General features: G+C 40.0%; 1 protein-coding gene across 1 annotated transcript in view; it reads right to left on the minus strand.

The window, feature by feature from the left end:
• The window catches only part of LOC121520046 (retinal-specific phospholipid-transporting ATPase ABCA4-like), an 82,866-nt gene that overhangs the window by 39,127 nt on the left and 19,589 nt on the right, over positions 1–24,150 (minus strand). The window contains exons 8-19 of the mRNA XM_041803271.1: positions 23,120–23,209; positions 17,749–17,986; positions 17,070–17,209; positions 16,351–16,467; positions 15,931–16,128; positions 7,629–7,834; positions 5,755–5,931; positions 4,802–5,024; positions 2,965–3,186; positions 2,631–2,835; positions 2,446–2,538; positions 416–619 (exon numbers count right to left, since the gene is read on the minus strand). Coding sequence (XP_041659205.1) covers positions 416–619; positions 2,446–2,538; positions 2,631–2,835; positions 2,965–3,186; positions 4,802–5,024; positions 5,755–5,931; positions 7,629–7,834; positions 15,931–16,128; positions 16,351–16,467; positions 17,070–17,209; positions 17,749–17,986; positions 23,120–23,209 — 2,113 coding nt within the window. The remainder of the gene's footprint in view (positions 1–415; positions 620–2,445; positions 2,539–2,630; positions 2,836–2,964; positions 3,187–4,801; positions 5,025–5,754; positions 5,932–7,628; positions 7,835–15,930; positions 16,129–16,350; positions 16,468–17,069; positions 17,210–17,748; positions 17,987–23,119; positions 23,210–24,150) is intronic.

Raw genomic sequence — 24,150 nt, forward strand, 5'->3', positions numbered from 1 at the left:
TAAAACATGTGATCGGGCTGTCACTATCAGAAAAAACAAGCGTTCTTTTCTTGAGCTGCTGGAGGAAAGCTGACATTGGTCAACATCATTGGCATCAGACATCAGTTATATTTTAAACAAGTCTTTAGAGATTTCAAGTTATCCTGATACACCCTCTTTATTTTCTCTATTGTTTCGCAGCAGCCAAGTGTACAAAATAGTCAAATGAATTAAATATATAATAAAGTGAGTCAAATCTCAGGATATTTTTTATTGCTTCAAATAGTAGCAACATAATGACTCCAGAACTGTCCCAGCACAGTTAAAATAGGATGTATTGCCCATTATGTCCACCAGATGTCCTCAATGTGTTCCCTAAATAGAGTCCAGTGTTACTCTCTCATCTCCACTGTGCCTCTCTCTCTTGTGTCCTCACCTTCTTTCCCCTCCTCCTGAACCTCCTCCTCCTGATTTGGAGTCTCTTGTTGTCTTCTCAGCATCTCCTTCTCTCTCTCCAGTCGTTCCCTCTTACTCTGGTGCTTACAGGTTTTCTTGCTGGCTGAACCGTTACAGTACATCTCAGGCGTGCCTCTGCTCTCCACGTCCTTCTCCACGTGGTTTTCTTCGGGTTTGTCTGGATCTGAGGAAGAAAAAAACAGTCTTAACTGGCAGATAAAAGCCTTTATTGAGTGTTAAGTGGAACCCCTGTTTAGATGGTTTTTCTAACTTCAAGTGTGGGTTTACTTTCTGATATTCGGTGTCCGATAAATATGATAAGGTTGTTGAGATTGAACAAAACATCACCTTTGAAAAGGAACTTTATATGCCAATGCATATAGCCAATAAATAACTGCCCACCACAAAAGCACATCAAGCTTTAACTGCCCTGTAATGGAACAGGTTATTTTTGTAATAATAGGTGCTGTGATAAAAATATGTATCATGCAGGTGCCTTTGCTAATGGGTTAACCTGCCATTCTTATGGTTAAAAGTATGACCATGTCAACTGGCAGTTTTCAGCTGAATGTATCTTATCTGTAGTTGTTGTAGCTCTAACAGATGTTGAAAACTTATAGTGTCTAATTCCTCTTGTTTGGATTTTCATTAAATAATTATCTAGCAAGTACTTTTGACCACTTTTGATCAGAAAACTTAACAAAGGGGACATTCATTTGGACACTTTAAGTGTTCAAAACTGGTTGTAACAACAACAATCTCATATGGATTCAGCTGAAAGTCCTAGGATAGTCTATCTGCAGATCATTCATCTTTGACAGCCACTCTCACAGGCTGTTCATCTGAGATGCTGTATATCTCTTTATCTACAAAGTGATTCACTTTTCATGTAACTACTTCTAAAGCAGGTCTGTACATAATTTCATCCCAAATTATTGAAATGTAGTTATTTCATGAATGAAACTGCCAGACATTTTTTAAATGAATAATGTTGAAAAGACAACTGGAAATACGTTGTTCTGGCAAATCACAGCAGTGAGATACACGGTGTCATCAGACATGTTTACAGCTCAAACTGCTCTACTCAAACCAAACAATGGGATAATGAGTAATTACTAAGATGAAATGTTTTAAAACAAGCCTATATCCTCTTTTGAGAGACAACCAAATAAACTGTCTTGATTACATGGATACATTTCCAGCGTTTGGTGCTGAAATGTTGCCAAAGAATAGCAGAAATCCCACAATCCAGGACTGCATAGCTTGTTGCCTCATAATCAAAAACACTCCAGGATATAATTGCTGCTTAAGGTGCGTCAACTAAGTACTGAGTAAAGGGTCTGAATACCTATGTCAGTGTGATATTTCTGTTTTTTTTTTTAAACATTTGCACAAATTTCTAAAATTCTCTGATCATTTTGTCAAGGTGAAGTGTAGGTTAATGAGAGAAAAGATGGATTTAAATGATTGTAGCATCAGGCTGCAACATAAAAAAGGAAAGGTGCCTGAATACTCATTGAATGCACAGTAGGTATTGATATTGTTAGATTTTATAATGATATTAAACTTTAAATCAAAGAAGATACACAGTACTTAAGTCTGGATTTGGTCCTTTTTTGTAGAGGGCAGCTTGCTCTTTTTCATAGCTTTTCATAATGTTTTCTTTGCTGTTTAAGGGTTCATAATAATCTTCAATGGAGGGCCTGGTTACAGAAAAATATGTCCTTCGACGCTGTATTTAACTACATACTACATTAGTCTCTTTTCCAGGAGTGTTTAAAAGGGCAAATCTCCTCTCACATCTTGGCTTTTTACTGGCTTGTTTAATCATTTTTCAATGTCTCAATGAAAGTCTTTGACTTTTTGTAATGTGCAAAAAAAATATTGTGCTGTGTCTTTGTGAGGTACTTACTTGGCTTTCCTATACTTCAGATCTTATCACTGCAAAAATCCTCAAATAGATATTACACATGCAAGCAATTAGTACAAAATAAGGTTGCTGATGCTCACCTGGATTGGCTGTTTCCTTGTGTGGAGATGCGGGAGTTTGCCAGTAGGAGGGCTGGAACGGGAAGTAAAATGGTCGACCAATGCCGTACTGTCCTGTGAATAAAGAATTTACAGAATCCATAAGGATTTTTAAAATATCAATTAAGGGGTAAAATCACAACCAAAGAGTGTATAATCAGCCCAACCTGGGAAGACATTATCCAGATACCAGGCCAGGAAGGCGTAGAGGACAGCATCAAACACCATCATGAAGATGGAGGTGAGGAAGGAGTATTTGTCTTTCTCTAATGGGCTTGTCTGGATGTTGTCCCACTGCAGACCCAACCCCTGCTCCTCATATCGCGACAGGTACTCTGTCCCAAAGCCAAAAGCTACAGGAGACAACAGGCTCTGGAGAAGGAAGGGGAGGAAATAACCATCTCAGTAGCACAATAACTACATAAAGACATTGAAAGAGTGTTGTGTTTTGTCAATGTTGCATTAGAAGCTTAAAAAACCACGACACAAAAATAAACGTACAGCTGCCAGTTTCATATTCTTAGTGATGCGGTCCTGCCAGGCGAAGCAGAGGATGTGCGGCAGATAGAGGGTGAAGTAGATGATGCCACTGCAGGCGGCTGCCAGGTTTGCCTTGTTGAAGAAAACACTCATGAGGAAACACTGCATGATGGTGGTGACGGTGAACGTCAGCAGGAAGAAGAAGACCAGGAGGGGGTTGCTGTAATTGAGCACTTTTCCACCCTGAGGAGAAAAACAAACATTTATCAAGTGATTAATAAAACTTTTTTTTACTATAAACAGAGCTTTTTTAAAGTCACCCACTAGAGGGTGCCATTCCCTCCTAAAACACACCGTACCTTTGACTCAGAATCAAAAATATTTTGCTCATCCTGGGGTATGTTTGAGCAAGCAATTCCCATAACAGACTAAAGCATGAAAAATTTTAATGTAATTAAAATAAAAAATAAATTAGAAGTATAAGCAATAATAAAAATTAATGCTAATATGATGCACACCATACTGGAGCTTTCAACACAGTTGGGTTAATGAAAAAAATGGATGCCCGGTTTCATTGCCATAATGTACAGCTGGATTATTGCATAAATAATTTCCTATCATGAATACAATTATTAAGGAATTATGTTACAAAGAAATCCATTAGAAGTCCTGATTGCATTGTTTGTTTAACCTCTTAGTTTTGCAGTTCAAGTAAGCCATTTTGAGTTACTTTTTCATGACAGTTATCTGGGGCTGAAAAAAACAGCCCTATTTCTCTTTTCCTTTTGTTGCAAGAAGAAAAAGAAAATCCCGGAAACATCTGCAATTTCTATTTCTCTCCTACCGGTTGGCATGTTGGCACATACCTGTAGCTGCATGCTAAAGGTAAACACAGCTGTGTCATGCATGCATGCTGATGGATAAGGCTAGTGAAATGTCAGAGACAACTGCATTATAATGAGGATTTATCCTCACTATGATTTTTTGTACAAAAGGGTTAAGAACCTTTAGAGCAAATGCAAGTGCAAAAGCTTGTGTTGTTTGTTAAAACAAAGCATGCAGCATTGCACAGCCTGTATGTAATACGGTAAACCTCTGCCCAGTTCAGGTTGTGAGCATATTAAAGAGCCGTAAAGCTGATCCCGTCTGTAGACCTAGTTAAAGGGGTTTAAGTTTCAAAATAACTCTGATTTCTTTTCTGAGTAGTTAACTTAAAGAGTAACTAAACTTCAGAGTTTCTGAGATGCATCTATCCTGAAATTTTAATAAAATGAAGTTAGAAAGTCATGGACAGGGCTGGGAGGAAGGAGGATTAGGCATGCCTACATCCTCTTTCATGCTGTCCCTTATCAGCCACAACATCATTCAGTCTATGCTGCTTTTTAGATTTTATTAAGATTGTATTTTATTTATAAGCCATAATATCATAACCATAAAAAGTAGTCTTAAAATGAGATACCTCAGTATGAAATGACCATATATGGTCATGTAGAAAACACAATTTCTCATGTTGTTGATGGCATTTTAAGAAAAAAAATGGTTTATTTACAATCTCAGCCAACAGCACTACATTACCCACAATGCTATAGTGTCACAGCAACATCCCTGGTTGGCTGAATGCACCTTTGCCCACAAAACTATCACACTCAATCCAGTGCTGCTGTTCAAGTGAATTTAACTAAAGGCAGTTTAAATTGGGTAACAAAGGTTTCTTTTTTCTACCTTTGGACAGGACACTCTCTTAAACCAATCCTAATGGGACTGTCTAGAAAATAAAGTTAATAAAATAAAGACACTACCCTAATCTGTCTGCTTTCTGAACATTTTTTATATCATTCCCCCGTCCCTGTTTCCTCACCATGATGATGGCGGTGAGCAGCGCCGTGCTGGCAGTCATCATGATGAAGCTGTCGATGAAGCATGTGTACCAAATGACTCCGTTTTGGACGCCCATGGCTTTGAGAGTCTCCTTAAGGCGCATCTCCTTCTCCAGCACGATGCTCTTCACAGTCATGGACACAGAGTAGATCCAGGCTAGCACCATGAACAAGGGGAAGCAGCGGTTCAGTGTGATCATGAAGCTGGAGAAGAGAGGAGTGAAGAGAGAAGAGGATTGTGACACTTTATTAAACCTATGGGTGATTTCACTTTGAAAGAAGAAGAAATGTTAATGATTCAATCATGACAGAATGACATTAACAAAGTTGGTTAAAGCATATTGGAGGAGCTGGGATGGAGGAGGGTTACAAAAAGCAGTACAGTGTAAGGAGACTAGAGCAGCTAAGCTAAGGCGGCATGGGTGCATTTTGCCAATTGGAAGCTTAGCATGAATCAGCTGGCAATCAGCTGATACGACCTTGTGTGAGATCAACTGATCTCAGTGGTATAGCAGTGCTTGACTTATTGGCCTTTCCCACGCAATCAAAGCCATAGAAACTGAGATAAATATCTAAAAATGAAGCTGGAGATAAGCCTCTTTTTAAACAATCTCATTCTATGGTTGCAGTATGATTTCATGGATGACAGTATAAAATGTATTGCAAGATGCTTTAACTTGAACATGTTAAAGTACTGAATAACTTTTGTTTGGCTTGTAACAGTTTTGGTGATGTGCTTTAATTTGGCCGGCATTTTGAGGTGATATTGAAACTCTGTCACTGTAAAAATGCCTTTTTTTAACAACTTAATATAGAACATGTAGTTTATATCTGCCAAACAGCTCATCTCTGACATGATTTGCCTGCACTGAAATGCAAGCAAACCACATCTAGAAAATAATGCATTGTAATTAAAAGTGGCTGCTTTACTCACAGGTCATCTACATAGCACGGGTATGGCATCTGCTGGACGTAGACCCCTAGTGGCCAGTCGTTTCCTGTGTGAATCTTGATGATGCCATGTTCAAGCATGTCCTGCAGGTAAGCAAAGCCCCCCCAGATGTACCTCTGATCCTCCATGGGGTCTGCTCTTGGGCCAGGGTCCCAGTACCTGAGTGGGGACACACAGAGTGTGCTTCAGACAAATGTTAGAGCATGCTTTTTATCTGCTGTGTGAATTTTCCAGCATATTCACTTCGCATGTACACTGCTTTTATTCAGCAGATAAATCTGAGGCAAAGCCCTCATACAGTCTGATTTCTGAATTGTACAGAGGCCCGGACCCCCACTGGGTCCATTACTGCCTGCTGGTGCTGTGTAAACTGCTAAAAGTGCTTGTTCAGCCCAAGGGGCTATTGACATACAGTCCATTTATAAGGAGAGATCAAAGCGGAGGGAAAATGCATGTGTGAGCTTTACATAGGAGGATGAAAGAGCAGGTATTGAGTTATTACAGAACCACAGAGAGAGTTTGGAAAATGCATTGAGGCCATTATTCAGAGGATCCTGAAATATCCAGATGAAATACCTTAATAACACATCCCTAACAACCATGACAATGAAGCAGCAGATGGTTTTGGTAATAACTGAATGATACCCTACAACAAAATGTATTAGTGGCTTGTTTGCACTCTGTACTGCACTTTAAGTGCAGATTCCTTGAATAAACTGGGGCTAACTGTTTGCTGCTTATCGGTTTGTTGCGTCTTCATGGCGCCAATAACTAAGACAGAGGTTTTCATGTTGGCCATGTGTCTGGGCCATTTTTGTGAACATGATATATTTAGATTATTATATGGGATTTCCTTTAAATTTTGCACTGATATTCACAAAAACTCAAGGATGAACTGATTCCATTTTGGAGGTCATGGCTCAAAGGTCAAAGTCATGGGGCTAATGCACATCTCTTAGTTTTAAATGTTATAGCTCCAGAACACTTTAAGGGATTTTCATCAAACCTGGCGTACACGTGGGGTAAATCCCAAAGATTAACTCAATATATTTCAGAGGTTGTAGGTCAAAGGTCAGGGTCATTGGACCTCATGTTCACCCCTTGTTTCCCAGGCAATTCTCTGAAGATGTTATCTTTAGAATGCTTCATGGTATTTTCTTCAAACTTAGCAAAAATGTCCACACAGACTCAAAGATGAACCAAATTCATTTTGGAGTTCTTAAGTCAAAAGCCAAAGTCATGTCAAAGTCAAAGTTTGTGCATCCCTAGTACTACATCAAACATATCAGCCTTCTTGCTTTACCCACCACAGTACTTTCATTTTCTTTTAAGACCAGCGCGGATGGATGGATGAAAGTTAATTTAAAGTTTTTCTCTAAACTACAAGTGTTTCTGGAGCTTTCTGTTTCCCCCAAGACTTTCTTCATCCTCCATGCAGCTTGGAAATTGGTGAGTAGTGCCAGACCTACGTCACTAGACTTTAAAACTGCATGTGAACATGTTGGTCCGACTGAAATTATACTAAATCAAACTACTAAGTCATGCAGCTGAAGTGTCCTTCTGATCTGTGTAACCAGCCTTTTTTTATTTGCAGACTTTACAAAAGAGTTGAGTCACTATTAAACATAACAAATAAAAACAGCTGAGCTTCATCAGCTCTGCTCTTATTCACACAAACTGTGTTTACAAAACCAGCTCAGAGTCAATGTCTTTATCAAGTTTTGCCTCCACAAGTGTAAACACCCCAAATACCACAGACTTATACAACTTATGATAAAGGATGAACTTTAGACACACAGGTCACAAGTGAAAAAAGAGTTGAGACATGACATGAAACATCTGTACTATATGCCGACCTGTCTTTGATTTTGTTGGTTCGCTCCACTGCGTCGATGTCCATGCGGATCTTGTACTTGACATGCGAGGGGACACTTAATGTCCAGGGATAAATGTCCATGAAGACCACCCCAGCCCAGAACTTGTTCTTCTCCAGCAAGTGCAAGGCCTGATGGATCATCTGGGACTCATCCGTGAAAGGCACAAACTTATCCAGATTGATGCACTGGAATAAGAAGAGAAAACGGTGTTATGGAGTTTCACATTGCTTTTAATGAGCATGTATAGATGTTTGCTTGTGTCACAGAGGTTTCAGTAGAAAAAAAGGGAACGTTTTAGATTCTGCAGCAATTCATAACTTGTTATCCAGTTCAATCCATAATGGGTTTTTTTAAACCATGCGTCAAGTTCCTATTTGAATGTGGACTGGATTAGGTGTTAAGCATTTTTTTAAATAGAGCAGTAAATTAGCCTTAAATTTGATCCAGACCAGTGTGTCTATCTAGTAACTCTTTCAACTGTCAGGTACAAAAAGACAACAGTAAACGACAGATCAAATTATGGTATTGTTTATTTAAGATGTGATCAGATTTTTTTCTGTTATAAATCATACATTTTACACCAATTCAAGCATCTTTGTTTATTTAGCCAAAGATCTTTACGGCAGCTTGTCTTGTGGCCAGCTACTAAACATGACTAAAAATGACACAATGCATCGAAATTCCTGTAAGTAGCTCTTAACTGGTGGAAAAAACAACCAAGACTATAAAAGCAAAGAATATCATGAAAGGCAAGATTTCTAAAGTAATATCTGTATCCATGGCATGCAGATGAAGTTAGTCACTATATGCTAATACAGCCTTATTTTCCCCAGGGCATTTGGCTAATAAAAATGAAATCTTTGAAATAAAAATGGTATATGAACTTGAGCTCAAATAGCGCTTTTCTATTTGATTACTCAAAGCTCTTCTTACACTACAAGTCACACTTAAACATTCACACCTATTCAAACACTGACTGTGGAGGCTGCTGTGTAAAGTGGCCATCAGTAGTGACTTTTCCTATTCATGTGCGCACGCCTCACACGCCAGATAGACTGTTTTAACATATATTTACAGTCATGTGTATGAGTTTCAGGCATGTAGAGCACTAAGGATTCATCACAGTGCCAGCTGTGCCACAACCCAGGGCTGGAGAGAGAGTAGGGGTGGCCTGAGACAAGCTCAGCACATGTCGACACACTTGTTTGGCACTCAGTAGCCAAGGTCAAGCTCGATAGCAACTTTTATGACCTGGCTTTTCACCCCTGGTGATATCCCAGGAGACTGACAGTGATTTTTTGGAACATCCAATGCACAATCAGAGGCTTGTGGCCACCCTACTATCACCGGATGGTAACCTAGGCTGTGCTAACACACACATCCACCCTTTACTCCAACCCAAAGTTGTAGACTTTGTTTTTTCATGCCACCATCCAAAGAAAATCTTGAAAGTATGAGAAACAAAATCATTGACATCTATCAGTCTGGAAAAGGTTACAGAGTCAATTCTAAGGCCTTGGCACTCCAGCAAAACATGGTGATAGCATTATCCACAAATGGAGAAAACTTGGAACATTGCATGGTGAACCTTCCCAACTGTCTGGCCTACCAAAATCACATCAACTCCTCCAGGAGGTCAGAAAGGAACCCAGAATAACATCTAAAGACTGGCAGGCCTCAAGTGACTCATTTAAAGGGGACATATTTCACCCTTTTGAGATAAGTTTATATTGGTCTCAGAGGTCCCAAAAATATGCCTGTGAAGTCTGTTGCTAAAAACACTCCAGTTTTGGATTTTTGCATGTCTAAAACCCCCCTCAGCCCTGCTAAGAACAAGCTGTTTCTGTGCCTGTGGCTTTGAATGTTAATGGGCTCTCTGACTCCGCCCCTGACCATACCCCTCTCAGGAAATGTATATGGCTCTCCTGATGCTCCTCTCAGCTGGCAGCAGAGGAGCATCAGGAGGGGAGGGCAGAACTTTCTTCCAAGTGAGGAGGGCCAACCAAACCTGGGGGCAGTGCTTACTCCCCACATGACATCATGAGGGGAAAACCTGAGAACCCCTTGTTTCAGCACACAACTTAGAGTGGCCTAGTCAAAGTCCGGACTTAAATCCAATTGAGATGCTATGGCAAGCAGCAAGAGGCTGGTGCAATTATGGTGGAAGAGCTTAGCGTGGATGCTGCTAAAGCGCCAGTTTTATCAGAACTTGACGACATTTCTTTATTAAAAGAAGAACAAAGAACAGCAGTGAGTTGTTTTCTTTTCAAAAACAACAAAAGTTGTGTACTGACATGTCTATAGTCGCCATGTTTCGCGTTATTCCTCGGTAGCTACGCACATGCTGCTCGATAGCTGCTACGTCACTTGTTTTGTTGCTCTGATTGGCCCGTAGAGATGTGACAGACAAAACGTTCATTCCATCACACTCCAAGTTTTTTTTCCAAAGCCTCTACCTTTTCTCAAACGGTTCCTTTTGAAGCTTTCTTAGATGGATGTGTGAAACAAATCCATCAGGCGTGTCAGGTTACTTTTTCACATAGTTGCCATTAACCGGAATTTAGACCAGGTCACAGCACAATATCTGCAGCATCACTTTTAATTAATGATATAGTAAGCTCCATAGATAAAGGTCATAACTGTGCAGCCCTTTTTGTTGACCTCTCGAAGGCCTTTGAGACAGTGGACCACTCCATCTTGTTAAGCAGACTGTCTTCCATCGGCTTTGATAAGATGACTTGTAACTGGTTCTCCAACTATTTAACCAGTAAAACTCAGGCTATAGTTGCAGGTAATGTCAAGTCATCTTTTATGGGAATCAGAAAAGGTGTACCACAGGGATCTATCCTTAGGCCACTTTTATTTATATTATATGTAAATGATATCCCAAATAAGATAAAAAGTTCCAAAATTCATCTGTACGCTGATGACAGTATTATACTCAATTGCGCCCTCTAATGACCAAGCCCTGTCTCAGCTACAAAATGATTTTAATGCTTTCCAACAAGCTCTTATCCACCTTAAACTGATGCTGAACCCCCAAAAAACAAAATACATGTTTTTCACTAGACATAACATTGAACCCTTTGCTGCTCTGTCAACACTAGAAAATATAGCCATTGAATGTGTTCAACAATTTAAATACCTGGGTATCTAGTTGGATCAGGATTTGTCTTTTAGATCACACATTTCTTGCTTAATAAGGAAAATTAGGCCTCAACTTGGTTTTCTTTATAGGAACAAATCCTGTCTGTCATTGTCAAACAGAAAAAAAGATTGTCCAGGCTACTGTTCTGCCAGTTTTAGATTATGGTGACACTCTCTATGTACATGCAACTGCTTCTGTCTTGAAGCCTTCGGATGCTCTGTATCACAGTGCCCTTTGATTTATCACTGGTGAAAAATTTCGAACGCATCATTGAGACTCGTATCGTTCTGTTGGCTGGCCGTCACTGAGTCAGCATAGAAGGCAGCATAGTATTCTGTTTATTTACAGAGCCCTCATTGCTAAACTTCCTCCTTACCTGGCTTTACTTCTGTCTGTAAACATTTAAACCCATGCAACCAGATCCCAAAACTGGATCACTTTGAAAACACCCAGGTTTAGAACTGAATGGGGTAAGACTGCTTTTAGTGCTGCTGCACCTACTGTGTGGAACAATTTCCAGATGACAGCTAAGCTGCCCTCTCTTGTTTCTTATGATGTTTTTAAAGCGCTAGTGTCTGAAATTCTCGAGGAAAACGACTGTGACTGTTTTAAAATGTTTTAAACAGCAAAACTGGCACTTTCTTTTTTGTAAGTACAAATGTGTCTTTATATGAGCTTGTTTGTAATTGATGTTGTTGTTGCTGTGTTATTTCTTTCATTTGTTCTGTTTCTGTGTAGCTGTAGGGCACCCCTGCAAAAGAGACCTCAGTCTCAGTGGGTTGTTAAAATAAAGGATAAATTAAAAATAGGGTCAGGTAGGCTTGGATTGCATAATTCTCTTAATAAATTCCCTTAATAAATTAAAAATCAACTGTGTTCTGTATTTACTCAGATTATTTTAGTCTAATATTAAAATTTCCTTGTTGATCTGAAACATTAAAGTGTAACAAATATGCAAAAAAAAAATCAGAGAGGGGGATATACTTTTTCACAGTTTTGTAAAGGGATAATGAAACAAAGGTAATAAACATGTACATAACATTTAAAAAGAACTGCTTTATCTACAGGGGGCGCCAAAATCAAAGCTTTAACTTAAGGTGGTGTTTTGATGCCAGACAGTTTTAAAATGACTCTGACTAGTAACAGAAACGTCTTTCATTGAGGAGATCTTGTGACATGGGAAAATCTGTGCGACGATTTTCTTTTTGAAGCCACAAACACAAACAGAGGAGAGCTGGAGCATGCCTTCATTAGTGCTGAAACACACTTAGTGCATGGTAATATACACCTACAATCTTCAACCCAAACAAAGGCGCTCAGGAGCGCTCGCTATCTCGTGCACACACATGCTTTCTCTTTCTAGGAAACACATGTAATTGCCATGTGAAACTCCCATCCTACACAAACACTGCTCTCTAACCCCTGTGTACAGCGTGTCTAATGTCTCCATTCACTTTACTGTACAATACCCCGAGAGAGCTCAAAGGAAGACGAGGGAGCACTTCCCATTCATCTTTACAGAGCCATACATCCACAGCACAATAATGTTCTCTCAGAGATGGGCCGAGAAGAAAGACCCTCACTCATACACATGTTCTAAAGGGATATCAGTGTGAGAAACATCCCCTCTGATGCTAACCGCAGCACTCATCCTATGGCCCAATCCTAGCTGACAGCTATATCTAATTGGCTAAACTGCGGGGGTTTGTTTGTGGGGCTCTTCAGGGTCTTAATGCTGAACTTGGAGACAAAGAACAGATTGAGATGCCTGCACTGATAGGGCTCCCATCAGGACCGCCAACCCCTACCCCCTCTAAATCAGACGAGGGGAGAGAGGGAAGGCGTGAAGGATGGATAGAGCGATTTGCCCCTCTTTTATTTCGAGGGTCTGTTTCAATGCGGGGCCATACACTAAAACAGCATTGAGCTCATAAGGGGGTGATTCACTCCCACCTACTCTCCACTTTATCATCAGCTCCACAAAGACAGCAAAGGAGGGGGGTGACAGGAGGCTTGTTCTCCCCACCTTTCAGCCTGCTGGATGGGAGAGCGGCTCTATAGCCGTGCTAAGTGGTCTGATCTGTTTCAAAGGGGCCTGGCTTCAGTCTTCTGGGAGCAGAGCAGGAAGACTGATGCACCCGTCTGCAAGGCTGAGAGTCGGTCTTAGCAGCGTGTCTGGGAATGTGCAACATTTGGCGAAAAGTGACAGAGGTGAAAGGAAACACAGTGACAAATAAGAGAAATCTGCATCAATGAGAGGAAATCTGACTCTCAGGGACAGAAAAAGAGGCAAATAGTGTTTTCAAACACACACAAAACGTGCTACACTCTCAGGGTGATGTTTTCAACCCAACTTAAACTATTTTTTTCCCTGTATATCCCCTAACATCCCCATGTGAAGTTGGGGGAAGTTGATGTGCGAATGTAGTGGATTCGCCCCACCTTTCAGTGCCAGGAGCCAATCACATTTCTTCCGCTCCACAATGCACTTGTACATTTGGCTTGCTTACCCCCATAGAAAAGCATTTGAAATTTTTGAATTTCCTGCAACATTCATAAAGTGATTACTTAGAAAAATGATGAAACAACGCACAAGGAATAGCAAGCCTGCCTAAGGAAGGATAAAGAGAAAAGCTTTCTGAAGCCCTGCCACATTGGGGGCCCATGGAGGACAGGAAAATCATGGTCCATTGTAAAGTTAATCTGTGATATCAATTTTTTATAATAACCTGAATATTAAACACTGATCAAAGAATTAAAAAATTGAACTGTATTCACTTATGTTGTAGTACAAAATAGCCATTTGGAAAGCAACATCAGACTTCATAGCTGAGCTATGATGAGGACAAATGTCAGGATGCCAGAGAATAAAGTGGAGAGAACTGTAATAACTTTAAGGAAAAATAGAATAAGTGCAAAAAAGAAACAAAAGGCAAAAACAGGCAAAAATGAGTTAAAAGTGGCAAAAAAAAATGGGCAAAACTGTCCCAGAAGTGGTGAAAAGCAATTAAAAATAGGCAAAAATTGGTTAAAAGAGGTAAAAAAAAAAAAGGGGGGGGGGGCAAAACTGTCCGCAAAGTGGTGAAAAGCACTTACAAAGTGGTGAAAATGGGTTTGAAGAGGCAAAAAAAAGGTTTAAAAAGTAGTCAAAATTAGAAGAAAAATGGTGAACACTGGTCACAGGGCGTCCAAATGGATTAAAAGAGGCAAAAACTGGGACAAAGCCGGAAAAATGGGTTAGGTTAGACAAAAAAAAACTTGGCAGAAAAATGGAAAATAGCAGTTAACAGTGTCAAAAAATGGTTAAAAGGGGCAAAAATTGAAAAAATCAACAAAAATGGGTTAAGTTAGGCAAAAGAGGGGCAACAATGGATGGACTAATGGAGAAAAGTAGTTAAAAAGCAGCAAAAACTCTTTAAAAGAGGCAAAAATTGGGTGGAAACAGTGATGAAAAGCAGTTGATGAAGCAGTTGAAAAAGTGGCATGAATAAATAATGTGATCAGAACTCAATAATATTTTGACACGCTTTTCGGCTCCAAAATGAGGTAACTGTTAGCCAGGATGCTAGCATCAGTACAACTGCAACACACATGTATTGATATCAACAGTAATTCACATCTGGGGAGGGCCCTTTCACTGGGTTTTTTAGAGGTCCAGCCAATCCTGCGGGCAGGCCTGGGAGTAAAGGCAGCACTGTTTAGAAATATCATGAGAGGCTAGAGAATGAATCTTGCATAAACACAGAAGAGCGCCTCCTCAGATTAAGCTGTGAGGCACACCACATTATCATCTCAATATCCAAATCAACAAGGAAGATGACTTTGTTTTAAAAGGCTTTGCACACTGAGTCAGTTTTTCATTTGAAATTCCCACACATATAAAAGAATAACAATTACGTTGTGTAATGTCTGCTTACTGAATCAGAAATGCTCATCAGGCATTATGTTTTATTAGAGCTGGTTTGATTTTTTGCATTTTTCCACAACCGTCAAAGTAATTTAGACTGGTGTTTGATAGTTCAGAGCAGCAGCTGCAGCTTCCTTTCTCCCGCTCTTTCTCCCTCGCACTGAAACCTCTCTTCAAACACTGTGCCTCTCCTTTGTATTATATGGATAGCAACCATGGAGCTTAACATATAGAGGCCGAAATATGTAATCACAGCCACATTACAAAGGAACTAAGCTGGAAAGTTGCACTTTCTCTCCATCTTGGCAAAGTGCTGTGACACACAAGCTTGTGCAAAATAACCAATATGAAGGTCTCTATTAGGAGTGGATGGACTCAGTGGTTTTCTTTTTCAAAGAGTGAAAGTTTCACAGAATTATCTTCACTGCTTTTTTACATTACAGCTGGCTTAGGGTTAGGGTTAAAATTATGGCCAACTTAAGCTTTGAAACATTAGCATGTCAGATCATCTCTTCAAGTTTGTATTTTTGTTCTTTGACAACCAGGAAGTGTGTTGATTGGTATCCAGGTTCCCATTACTCCTCAAAGATTTATCTACATGCAAAATTCGTGGAGTGATGACATCTTAAACCCCGCGTTGGAGCCCACAGGTGGATGCTGGGGTGGAGGTGTGTTGAAGTCAAGGGCGCAGCACTGATTCAGGTTAGAGTTGGAGATGGCAGAGCAGAGGAAGAGACTGAAAAGCATAAGTAGGCCGCCAATTGGGAGAGTTTTGTCAGGTGAATTGATATTGATACATGTCAAGGGGGAAAATAGTGCAGTTTGTGTTGTCTGCTTTAACTAGCTTGCAGGCATCACTCCATCTCCTAGCACCAGCATGCAGCCGTAGGGATCTCCAGGCACAATAGAAGGACTTCATTATTGCGCTGTTAGCCAGTATGTCCTTCTGTGCTTTGTTTTGATACAATGAACATTTAAAATTACACATTACAGCAATACAAAGGTAGAAATTGTTATCATAGAGTTGGACTTGGTTGTTTCTTCCAACATTTCTGAGTCTTCCTTTTCCTCCATCATGTCCTGCCTTCCTTCAGAGACCCCCCTCCCTCACTGTCTGACAGAGAGAGTCTCCCACACTGGGATACAAGTGTGAACAAGACACTCAAGGACTACAGGATGTCAGAATTCAGGAGGTGAAAATAGCTAAGAAAATGTGATTCTCTTACCTTTCCATACTTGTTGAACATGCGTATGATCTGGTCAGTCGTGTTATAAATTGTCCTCCAGTCAAAGTTAGGCATCCCCGGCTCCCTCCAGTCCTCTGGGCCATTGTAAAGAAAGTTCAGGATGTCTTTGGTGGTGAAGTCAGTGTCCTGCAGATGTTGGTCCATGAAGTTCATCACCGTGGGGTTCCTCAAGGTGTCCTAAAGTGAATCAGACAGACTTATGAGACTTGTTGCATGTAAAAGATATTTTTTTGGAGCACAGCAGACCGCCTGACTTAAAATTTCAAGTCATGAACCAAAAAAAATAAAGCTTCACAGTGACATTTTTAGATAATAAAGTCCCTTATGACTGAATAAAAAGCTCAAATTTGTTCCTATGTAAGTGTTCCTCTGTTTTGTTTTTTTTTGCATCATTTGTACCCTGATCATGTTCATCTGGACGCTGTTCTGGAAGAAAGCCTGCAGCTGAGGCCCCAGCTCTTCCCAGGCTTTGGCCATGTTCTGTAACCTCTCCAGCTCTTCAAATGTTGTGTTAGCCTGCAGCAAACAAACACACACAAATAAATGAATCTACAGTTCATGCATGTAAAGTTGAAAATTAGAGCAGCAAAATTACAATGCATGTCTTTGGAAATGTTATTCATCTAAAATTGAATCATGTTGGAACAATAGTTGGAACAATCCCAAGAAAATACATTTTTTTGAAGCTCTGGTCTTTTCAAAGTCTTTCACGAAGATAGACATTTATCAAGAGGAGAGCCACTTTGCATAAAATGATAGATATGTTATTTTTTTGTCAGGAGAAGATTGTTGAATTCCTGTTTAAAAAAATCCTCTTTAGATCAGACTCTATTATTTGTCAGGACCACTGAATGAGATGACAGACTGAATAGAAAAAAAAAAAATCACTGCTGCACCCTCACATTCTCAGTATTGTTTAATTTTTCCCTTCCCTAATGCGGTAGATCGCCCCCGTAACCCTCCACCCTCCTTTGCTTCGGTAGTCAGCTCATTCCTCAGAAGGGTGGGGGTTTGAAAGACTAAAAACAGATATGAAGAGAGGTGAAAGAAACAGAGAGGGCGAGAAGAAGTGAGAAGAGAGAGAGGTGAGGGGTCGGGCTAGAGGTGGTCTCTCTTACACTCTTTAATATCTTGTGGACGGCAGGGGAGTCGGGGGTGTACAGGATCTTTCCCATCAGCAGGGGCTTGACTGAATTCCACACGATCTTTGTGATCGGGTTGGCCTCCAGGGTCTGCATCAGGGCGTTGCAGAAGGGAGCTGAGGGTGGAGATATTGCAAAAACAGTGAGGTTTGAAAAGAAAAATAGAGATAGAGAAGAACAAATAATAAAAGGGGAAGAGAGACAGCATCATATTGACTGACCCAGAACTCACGGGGAACTTTACTCCAGACCTGAATACCATCATATGCTGTCAATTTATGTACAGCTGACAGTATTGTTATCTAAAGTGGTGACACAGTGCTTATTCATCAACTTTATGATGGAGATATTTAGCTCCACATTTTCAGGGGTGTGGTGGCCAGGGGTGACCTTAAAATCTGATTGGCCATGCCAGGGACAAAATCTTAAACTACGTCTGTCTATTTGCCTTTACCAGCACAGTAGCTATTTTAAAACCATTTATCTTATCATTTATTGATTTTATTGTATTGGGGATTTATTAACACATCAGCAATAAAAGTCAATAACGTGCCAGAATTCGGACAGCTGCTAAATTTATTCCATGATTTTAGGGCAGATACTTCCAAGAAAGAAAGAACTGAGATTTTTTTCATCTCACCACCACACAACTTACTTGCAGAGTCGTCGTAGATGTAACTTTGGCTCTTGGTTCCATTGACTCCCAGAAACACTTTGTAGTTGTTGTCCTCGTACCAGTTGAAGGACAGGACCCTGGACCCTCCTCCCTCTGGATATCCACAGAAGAGGTTCGACATGCTGGACATCAGCTGGGTGAACGAGGCAGGGCCTCCATCTTGAAACAGAGAAGAAACGGCCTTCAGGAGGTCCTGGGTGCTCTCCCGCTGCATCAGCTGTAAAAGATGAAGATTATCTGTGATTATTGTGCATGTTTGCTTAAAATACAAGGTCAAGCATCAAAAAAGCATGGAGCACTCAGCTTACACCTGAGCTAGGAGCATACTTTAAAAAAGTGAGGTGAACATAAAATAATATTAAGTCATCTAAAATTGAGCAAAATCAGATCCAGCATCAGGGATATTCATGTTTTTCATTTTAATTCTGTGTGAGCTGTCTGACATGAATGAAAACAATAGTCTGAAGGATAAGCAAACATGATGAGGGACGCCGCTCCTCACATTTTGAGAATGGATGGACTAAATATCCTCCTATTGACAAAACTAAAATAGATCCAGCTTAGTGTATTTCTCCCTTGGTTGTTTCATTTCCTCTCAGAGAAATACAAAAGAGGCAGACAATGCTTTGAGTTTTATATCCGAGTGGTTTTGTCCCACTTCTCTGCTTCTCCTGAGATCAAATTAGATATTCATGAAATTAGCCCTAAAAGGTCACAGTCTGAGAAAACCTTTTCAAACTAGTTAAAGCTCCTGTAAGAGTCTTATGTAGATAATGAAACACACTGAAGTTAGGGCTGTCGACATTTATTGCATTAATTGTAATTAATGATCCCCAGTTAGTGCGCTAATATTTTTTCAATTGCAATTTATTGAATGCTTTATTTTTGCCTTCAACAAACCTTGGTTAGGCCACTGAAGCATCTCCCTGCAGCCACAGTGATGTAAAATAAGTCCACCACTGCTCTTTAATGTCTCATTTCAGTTTTAAAAACTCACAGACAGCTCAGTAGACAAGTCAGAGGTCACCTGGACCATGTGTCATCAAACATTTACTTTTTACTGTCCACATATTTCCTTTTCAGTACATAACAAGTTCTGTTTTCTGTGGTTAAGTTCATGTTAAAACCTTCGATTTTCCCATAAAAGCAGTTCTATATCCAAACTGGAAGTCAGATACATTTAGTTCAAGATAGAAAAATGACCAGGAAGTGAGCCAGGGACCTTCTTGCTGTGAGGCAACAGCGCTAACCACTACACCACCGTGCAGCCAGACAAGGTTATGTGTATGTTAATTATGTTAATTCTCCACATACTGCTAGCATCTTTTCTGATGTTTTAACCATACACTACAAAATGGAAGATAAGTTCACAGCCATGACCACCATAAATTTGTCTTCTTTTTGTTGTTTTGTTGTTTCTCTTGTCCCTCTCTCTGCATACCCCTCTTCTCTCTTCCTGCTTCTTCCTCACCCATTACCTCCCTTAGGCCGGCCACACAGTAGATGATTTTTTAATCTGAAACGATTTTAAAACCATGGGAGAACACAGACTTCAGGACTATCCAAAGATTTTTCATCTTTAATCCTCTGAACGCACACACTAGGTGACTCAGCCAGATTGTCAGATCACTGGACACCACACACCTGCCAACCTGCCTACAACCTCACGTGAGCACATGACTTCAGAAAAAAAACACACATGTCTGTCAATACGTCCTGCTGTCTCTCCACAACAGGCTGTCCTGGCATGCGTTACAGGTGCAGCAACAATCGTAAAACAAGGAAAAGACTCAGGACGAAATCCTGGCTGGAATTACAGTTGTGTTTATGGTTGTGAGCGGTGAAAGTACCTGTGATTCATCTGGTGACGCTACCTGGTCTGCTCGCTCTCATTGGTTGTTGTGGGTACTCCGTCAGCAGCACTACGACCCAGAATCGTAAGTATCAAACATTTTATCTGACGTGATGGCAAATCTGGGGGAGGCAAATCTTGCTTAATATCCTGTAGTGTGTGGCAGGCCTTACTCCTTCTCCATCTCCAGTACAGCTTCAGCAGATGGCTGTCACCATGATTCTGGTTCTGCTGGAGGTCCCTGCCTATTAAAGGGAAGGTCTTCCTCATCACTGTAACAGGGCTTAATACTGCTAGTGTTGAGCTCATGGTGATAAGTGTTCAGCCTTTATGATAATACATCACAGTCCAGTCTAGCCCTGCAATCTTTGTGAAGTGTTTTAATTGATTGATTAATTGATTGCATGTTTTGTGCTGATAGGTAAAGAACATGGCAACATAAATAGAAAATGCAGGATGCATTTGTTATCATAGCATACAAATAAATAAGAAAAAAAGATTTAAGTTTGATATCAAAAAGTAGGTGACTGTAGAAGATCTATTTCCTTACTTCAGCGACCTAAAAGTAACTTTAAAGCAACCTAGAGGTACTTAAGTACATAATTTGCATTGCAGTAAATATCAAAAAGTACAACAAGCTACATGAAAGCACAAAGATATCAAATAAAGTGCAGAAATTTTAAAATATTTTAATATTCAACTTTGATTTTTTTCATGTACTTATGTGTCCATACCTTAATTGTTTACGTGTATAAGCTGTGAGCTATAATTTATTGAATTGTTCTATTTTGTCAGTCTTTTCTCTCCTATTAAAACCCTTGTGATTTAATTGTATCTGTTTGATTTTACATGTCTTCTCTGCTGTTGTCTGTATATAAGGGATGTCCATTGTTGTGTTTTCTATGGACATAAATACATAGACATGGATATGATCTTTTAAAGGCTCATGTTTTAGGCTCCTTCCAGGACTATTTATACATAAGGATCATTATTAGTATAGCTCTATAATCCTCTTACAGGTTGTAGAGAATAATTCTTGAATCTGTTAACTGTGTGGCTGCCTGTCTCGACTGGGACTTTTAATCTTAAGGAGGTTAAATAAAGGTTAAATAAAAATAAATCTGTGCTAATACTGGTAATCAAAAACTGTCTCAAAAAGGTCAGGAATGAACGTGACTCATTACATTTCTATGCCCCCACTTGAAGCCAGCTTTTCTGTGTATATAAATACGCTCCCACTGACGCTTAAACACACCCCTAATTTATTTCACTCACACAACCTTTTCCTCCTTTTTCTTATTTTGCATTTCTCACACTGACTGAAGAGAGAGGAAGGAGATGTGGGCTATGAGAGCATTTGGCTCGCCTCTCTGTCACCACGCTGATTTGAAGGTCCCACCTACAGGATGTGTCACCTCAAAGGAATGTCAGCTTCGACTACCCCCCCACATTCTCTCTCCCCCACCTCCTGGGTAAGGTGATGATGGGATACACACACCACCCCATGGGATTTACAGTGAACGTGCTGAAACACACAATCCAACCTGCAGTATCTCCCTGTCCTGGTCTCTTAAAGTCTGTCTGTATTTTTGTACATTTAATATGTATGAAAATATTCTTATAAACTGAAAATGAAAAACAGAACATAACTAATTATGAAGATTTTATTCAGAGTTTAATAATTTCTGTTATTTTCTTTGATCACTTCTGTAAATGATAGTGAATTATGGCTATTGGCATTAAATCAAATGCAATCATCTATAAATGGGCAGAAATTACTAAATAAAATATGGCAGCAGTAACTGTCATCAATTAATACACTTCTTTTTTCTCAATTAATGCTGGCCTCTTTTTGTTTCACTAGTACTCACAGCCTTATTTTGAAGGGGTTTCTCACTGGCTCTTGCTGTTCCAAAAACAAAAATTGGCTCACTGCAATCCTGCTTCCCTCAGTAGTGACCATTTGGACTGTTAGGATATTTTTCAAAGTAAACATAGGACCCTGTCCTTCTGCAACTTTGTCCCATCTCCTCACATAGGATCTCACTCACAGACCAGTCGGTTCTTTGTCACCTCTCTTACTGAGGACTTCCCCCCTGTATGCTCAGTCCGGCCAAGCGACCAGCTCTTGGAAAAGTCCTGGTTGTGTCAAACTTCTTCCATTTGAGAATCATGGAGGCCACTGTGCTCTTGGGAACCTTCAGGGCAGCAGAAGTTTTTGTGTACCCTTCCTCAGATCTGTGCTTTTTATTGATTTTTAGAGGGTTGGACCTTGCTATTGGGTCTACTGGAAACCTTTTGAATATGAAAACTCTATTCCGATGCCTTAAATTCACTCAAACCCATATCTGAATCTAAAATACATGCTTTAATCATTAAAATTAGTTTTAGAAATATACCACATATTCAATTCACACCTATAATGGTTCCATCTAAAGGCCTCTTGGAGCAGGCAACCCCAAGAAACTGCCTACTTCTTGCCTACTGCCAATGATAGACCTTCAAATATTCTGTGTATAACTTACTAATTGTAGCTAACTTAGTTTTAGAAACTACCAAGAGCTCTAAAGAAAATAAGCTTAAAGCTGCACTGTTAAACTTAAAATGTTTAACATACTCAATTTTGTCATAACTGATAACATAAAAGTTTGTAAGTCATGGAAATAAATTTTGTGAGTGTGATTCAAATTGAAATATGTAATTTTCATGTTAGCTATGCAATTCAATTTTCCCTTACGTCGTTCCCATTTTTTAAATTTTGAATAATAACGCCACCTAAAGTATAAGCTAATTTGATTGACTACAAAGACAGAAAGGCGTACTTTGACCCAGAAAGAGCTTTTCCATGTCGTTTTTATTACGTCATTGCTTTATCATCATAGTCTGAAAAGTTGATCAAAGCTTGAAGACAGACCTGTTGTCTGCTCTTTTCTTTAATGCTGAATCCAAGGTTGAATTAATTTTTTTAGCTTAATCCATCCCAATCCAACAGTAGATCTATCATGAATGCTCCAGAGAAAAATCTATACTGACCTCAAAGTAAGAACTGTTGTAAAGTACAGAATGTCTTTGCATTATCTTGTGAACTTTTCTATCCAGTCTCTTTAAAATACCTTCTATTCATGCCTATTTCTTCAGTATGATTCAGATATTCTTTAGATAGATATTCTCTTTGAATATTTCTGTAGTCCTTTCAATCCCCTGTGTGTGTGCATGCAGACATTGAAGCAGATACTGTAGATTTGCATGCACACACAATGACACATATGTCATAACAGTCTACCTCTGAGTGCATGTATAGAACACGTGCAGGTTGTTAACACACTCCTGTACACCCCACATTGTTAAGCCCATCACTCGGCCTCCTCTCTCTGAGCGACTCTCAAACAGGGAGCAGAGGAAGAGGCGAGTTTCCTGCAGGGCTAAAAATACAAGAGCCTCTGATCCCACAGGACTGTGGAGGTAATAGAAGGGATACATGGACTTTGGAGCACTTACAACTTGGATCCTTTCCGACATCGCCTTAAGAACCCGACCCCAGAAGTGCAGGTCGATCCCCTGTGAGCCGCTGTCCACAACCTGAGGCATCTGGCGAGAGAAAAGTCACGAGAAGCACCAGTTAAATGAGGAATACTTGTGCTGTGTTTTTGAATTTAGATGAGCAGAGATTAAACATCGAATACAACTTGTTCTTTGTATCAGAATCATCACTGCTCTTTTTTTGTCATGTCCTGTGATAACCTCAGATAAAATCACATTCACATTGGACAGGAAAACAATTTTACAGCAGCTACAAATGTCTTTCTTTCATGTTTCAAAAGAAAGGAACATGTCTTCAGAGTTTCATTTCTACTCATGAACCTACGTCAGACTTCCTAAAATGATTCCCTTTAATGACTGTTCTTCTTCAGAACCCATCAGCAGTAGGTGTTAGAAAACGCCTGGCCGGGGCACAGGGCAGAGAGCTACGGAAACCCCGAATGCAAAAAGACAAACACACACATGCGATATCCTTCCTCTCACATTCCTCCCGCTCACATTTCAATGAACGAAGGAAGGAGGAAGGCAGTGTTAAGGGTGAGGAGGCAGAAAGTGAGTGAATGAGGAAGGTGATGAGAGGAGAGGTGGATATGGGAGAAAGGGAGTCGGGAGTGTAGTGAGGGGAGGAAAAGTTGGAGGTCAGTGTGGTAATGGGCTTTAAAACTTAACAGAGCTAATGAGTTTAATGCACTGATCACCGCTAAGATGTTACAGTACTACAGCACTAATGCAGACCAGGCAGCTCTGGACATGGTGTGTCATATCATTTTGGCATATTTTATAAAAATGCTGCCAACATGCATCTTTGCATGCCAGGAAAAGAGAAATAACAACTGCACCATTCAATATAGTAATATAGTGCATCACAGGTAGGATAAAAAACATTCATATTCTTGTTTGAAATGTTATGCACTGACTTGTGTCAACACGGAGGATACACTACAGGGCTCACAGCTGTCAAAGCATCGTCAATACAAAGCACCAAACGT

The sequence above is a fragment of the Cheilinus undulatus genome, linkage group 13 (assembly GCF_018320785.1).
Source record: "Cheilinus undulatus linkage group 13, ASM1832078v1, whole genome shotgun sequence".
Classification (NCBI taxonomy): domain Eukaryota; kingdom Metazoa; phylum Chordata; class Actinopteri; order Labriformes; family Labridae; genus Cheilinus; species Cheilinus undulatus.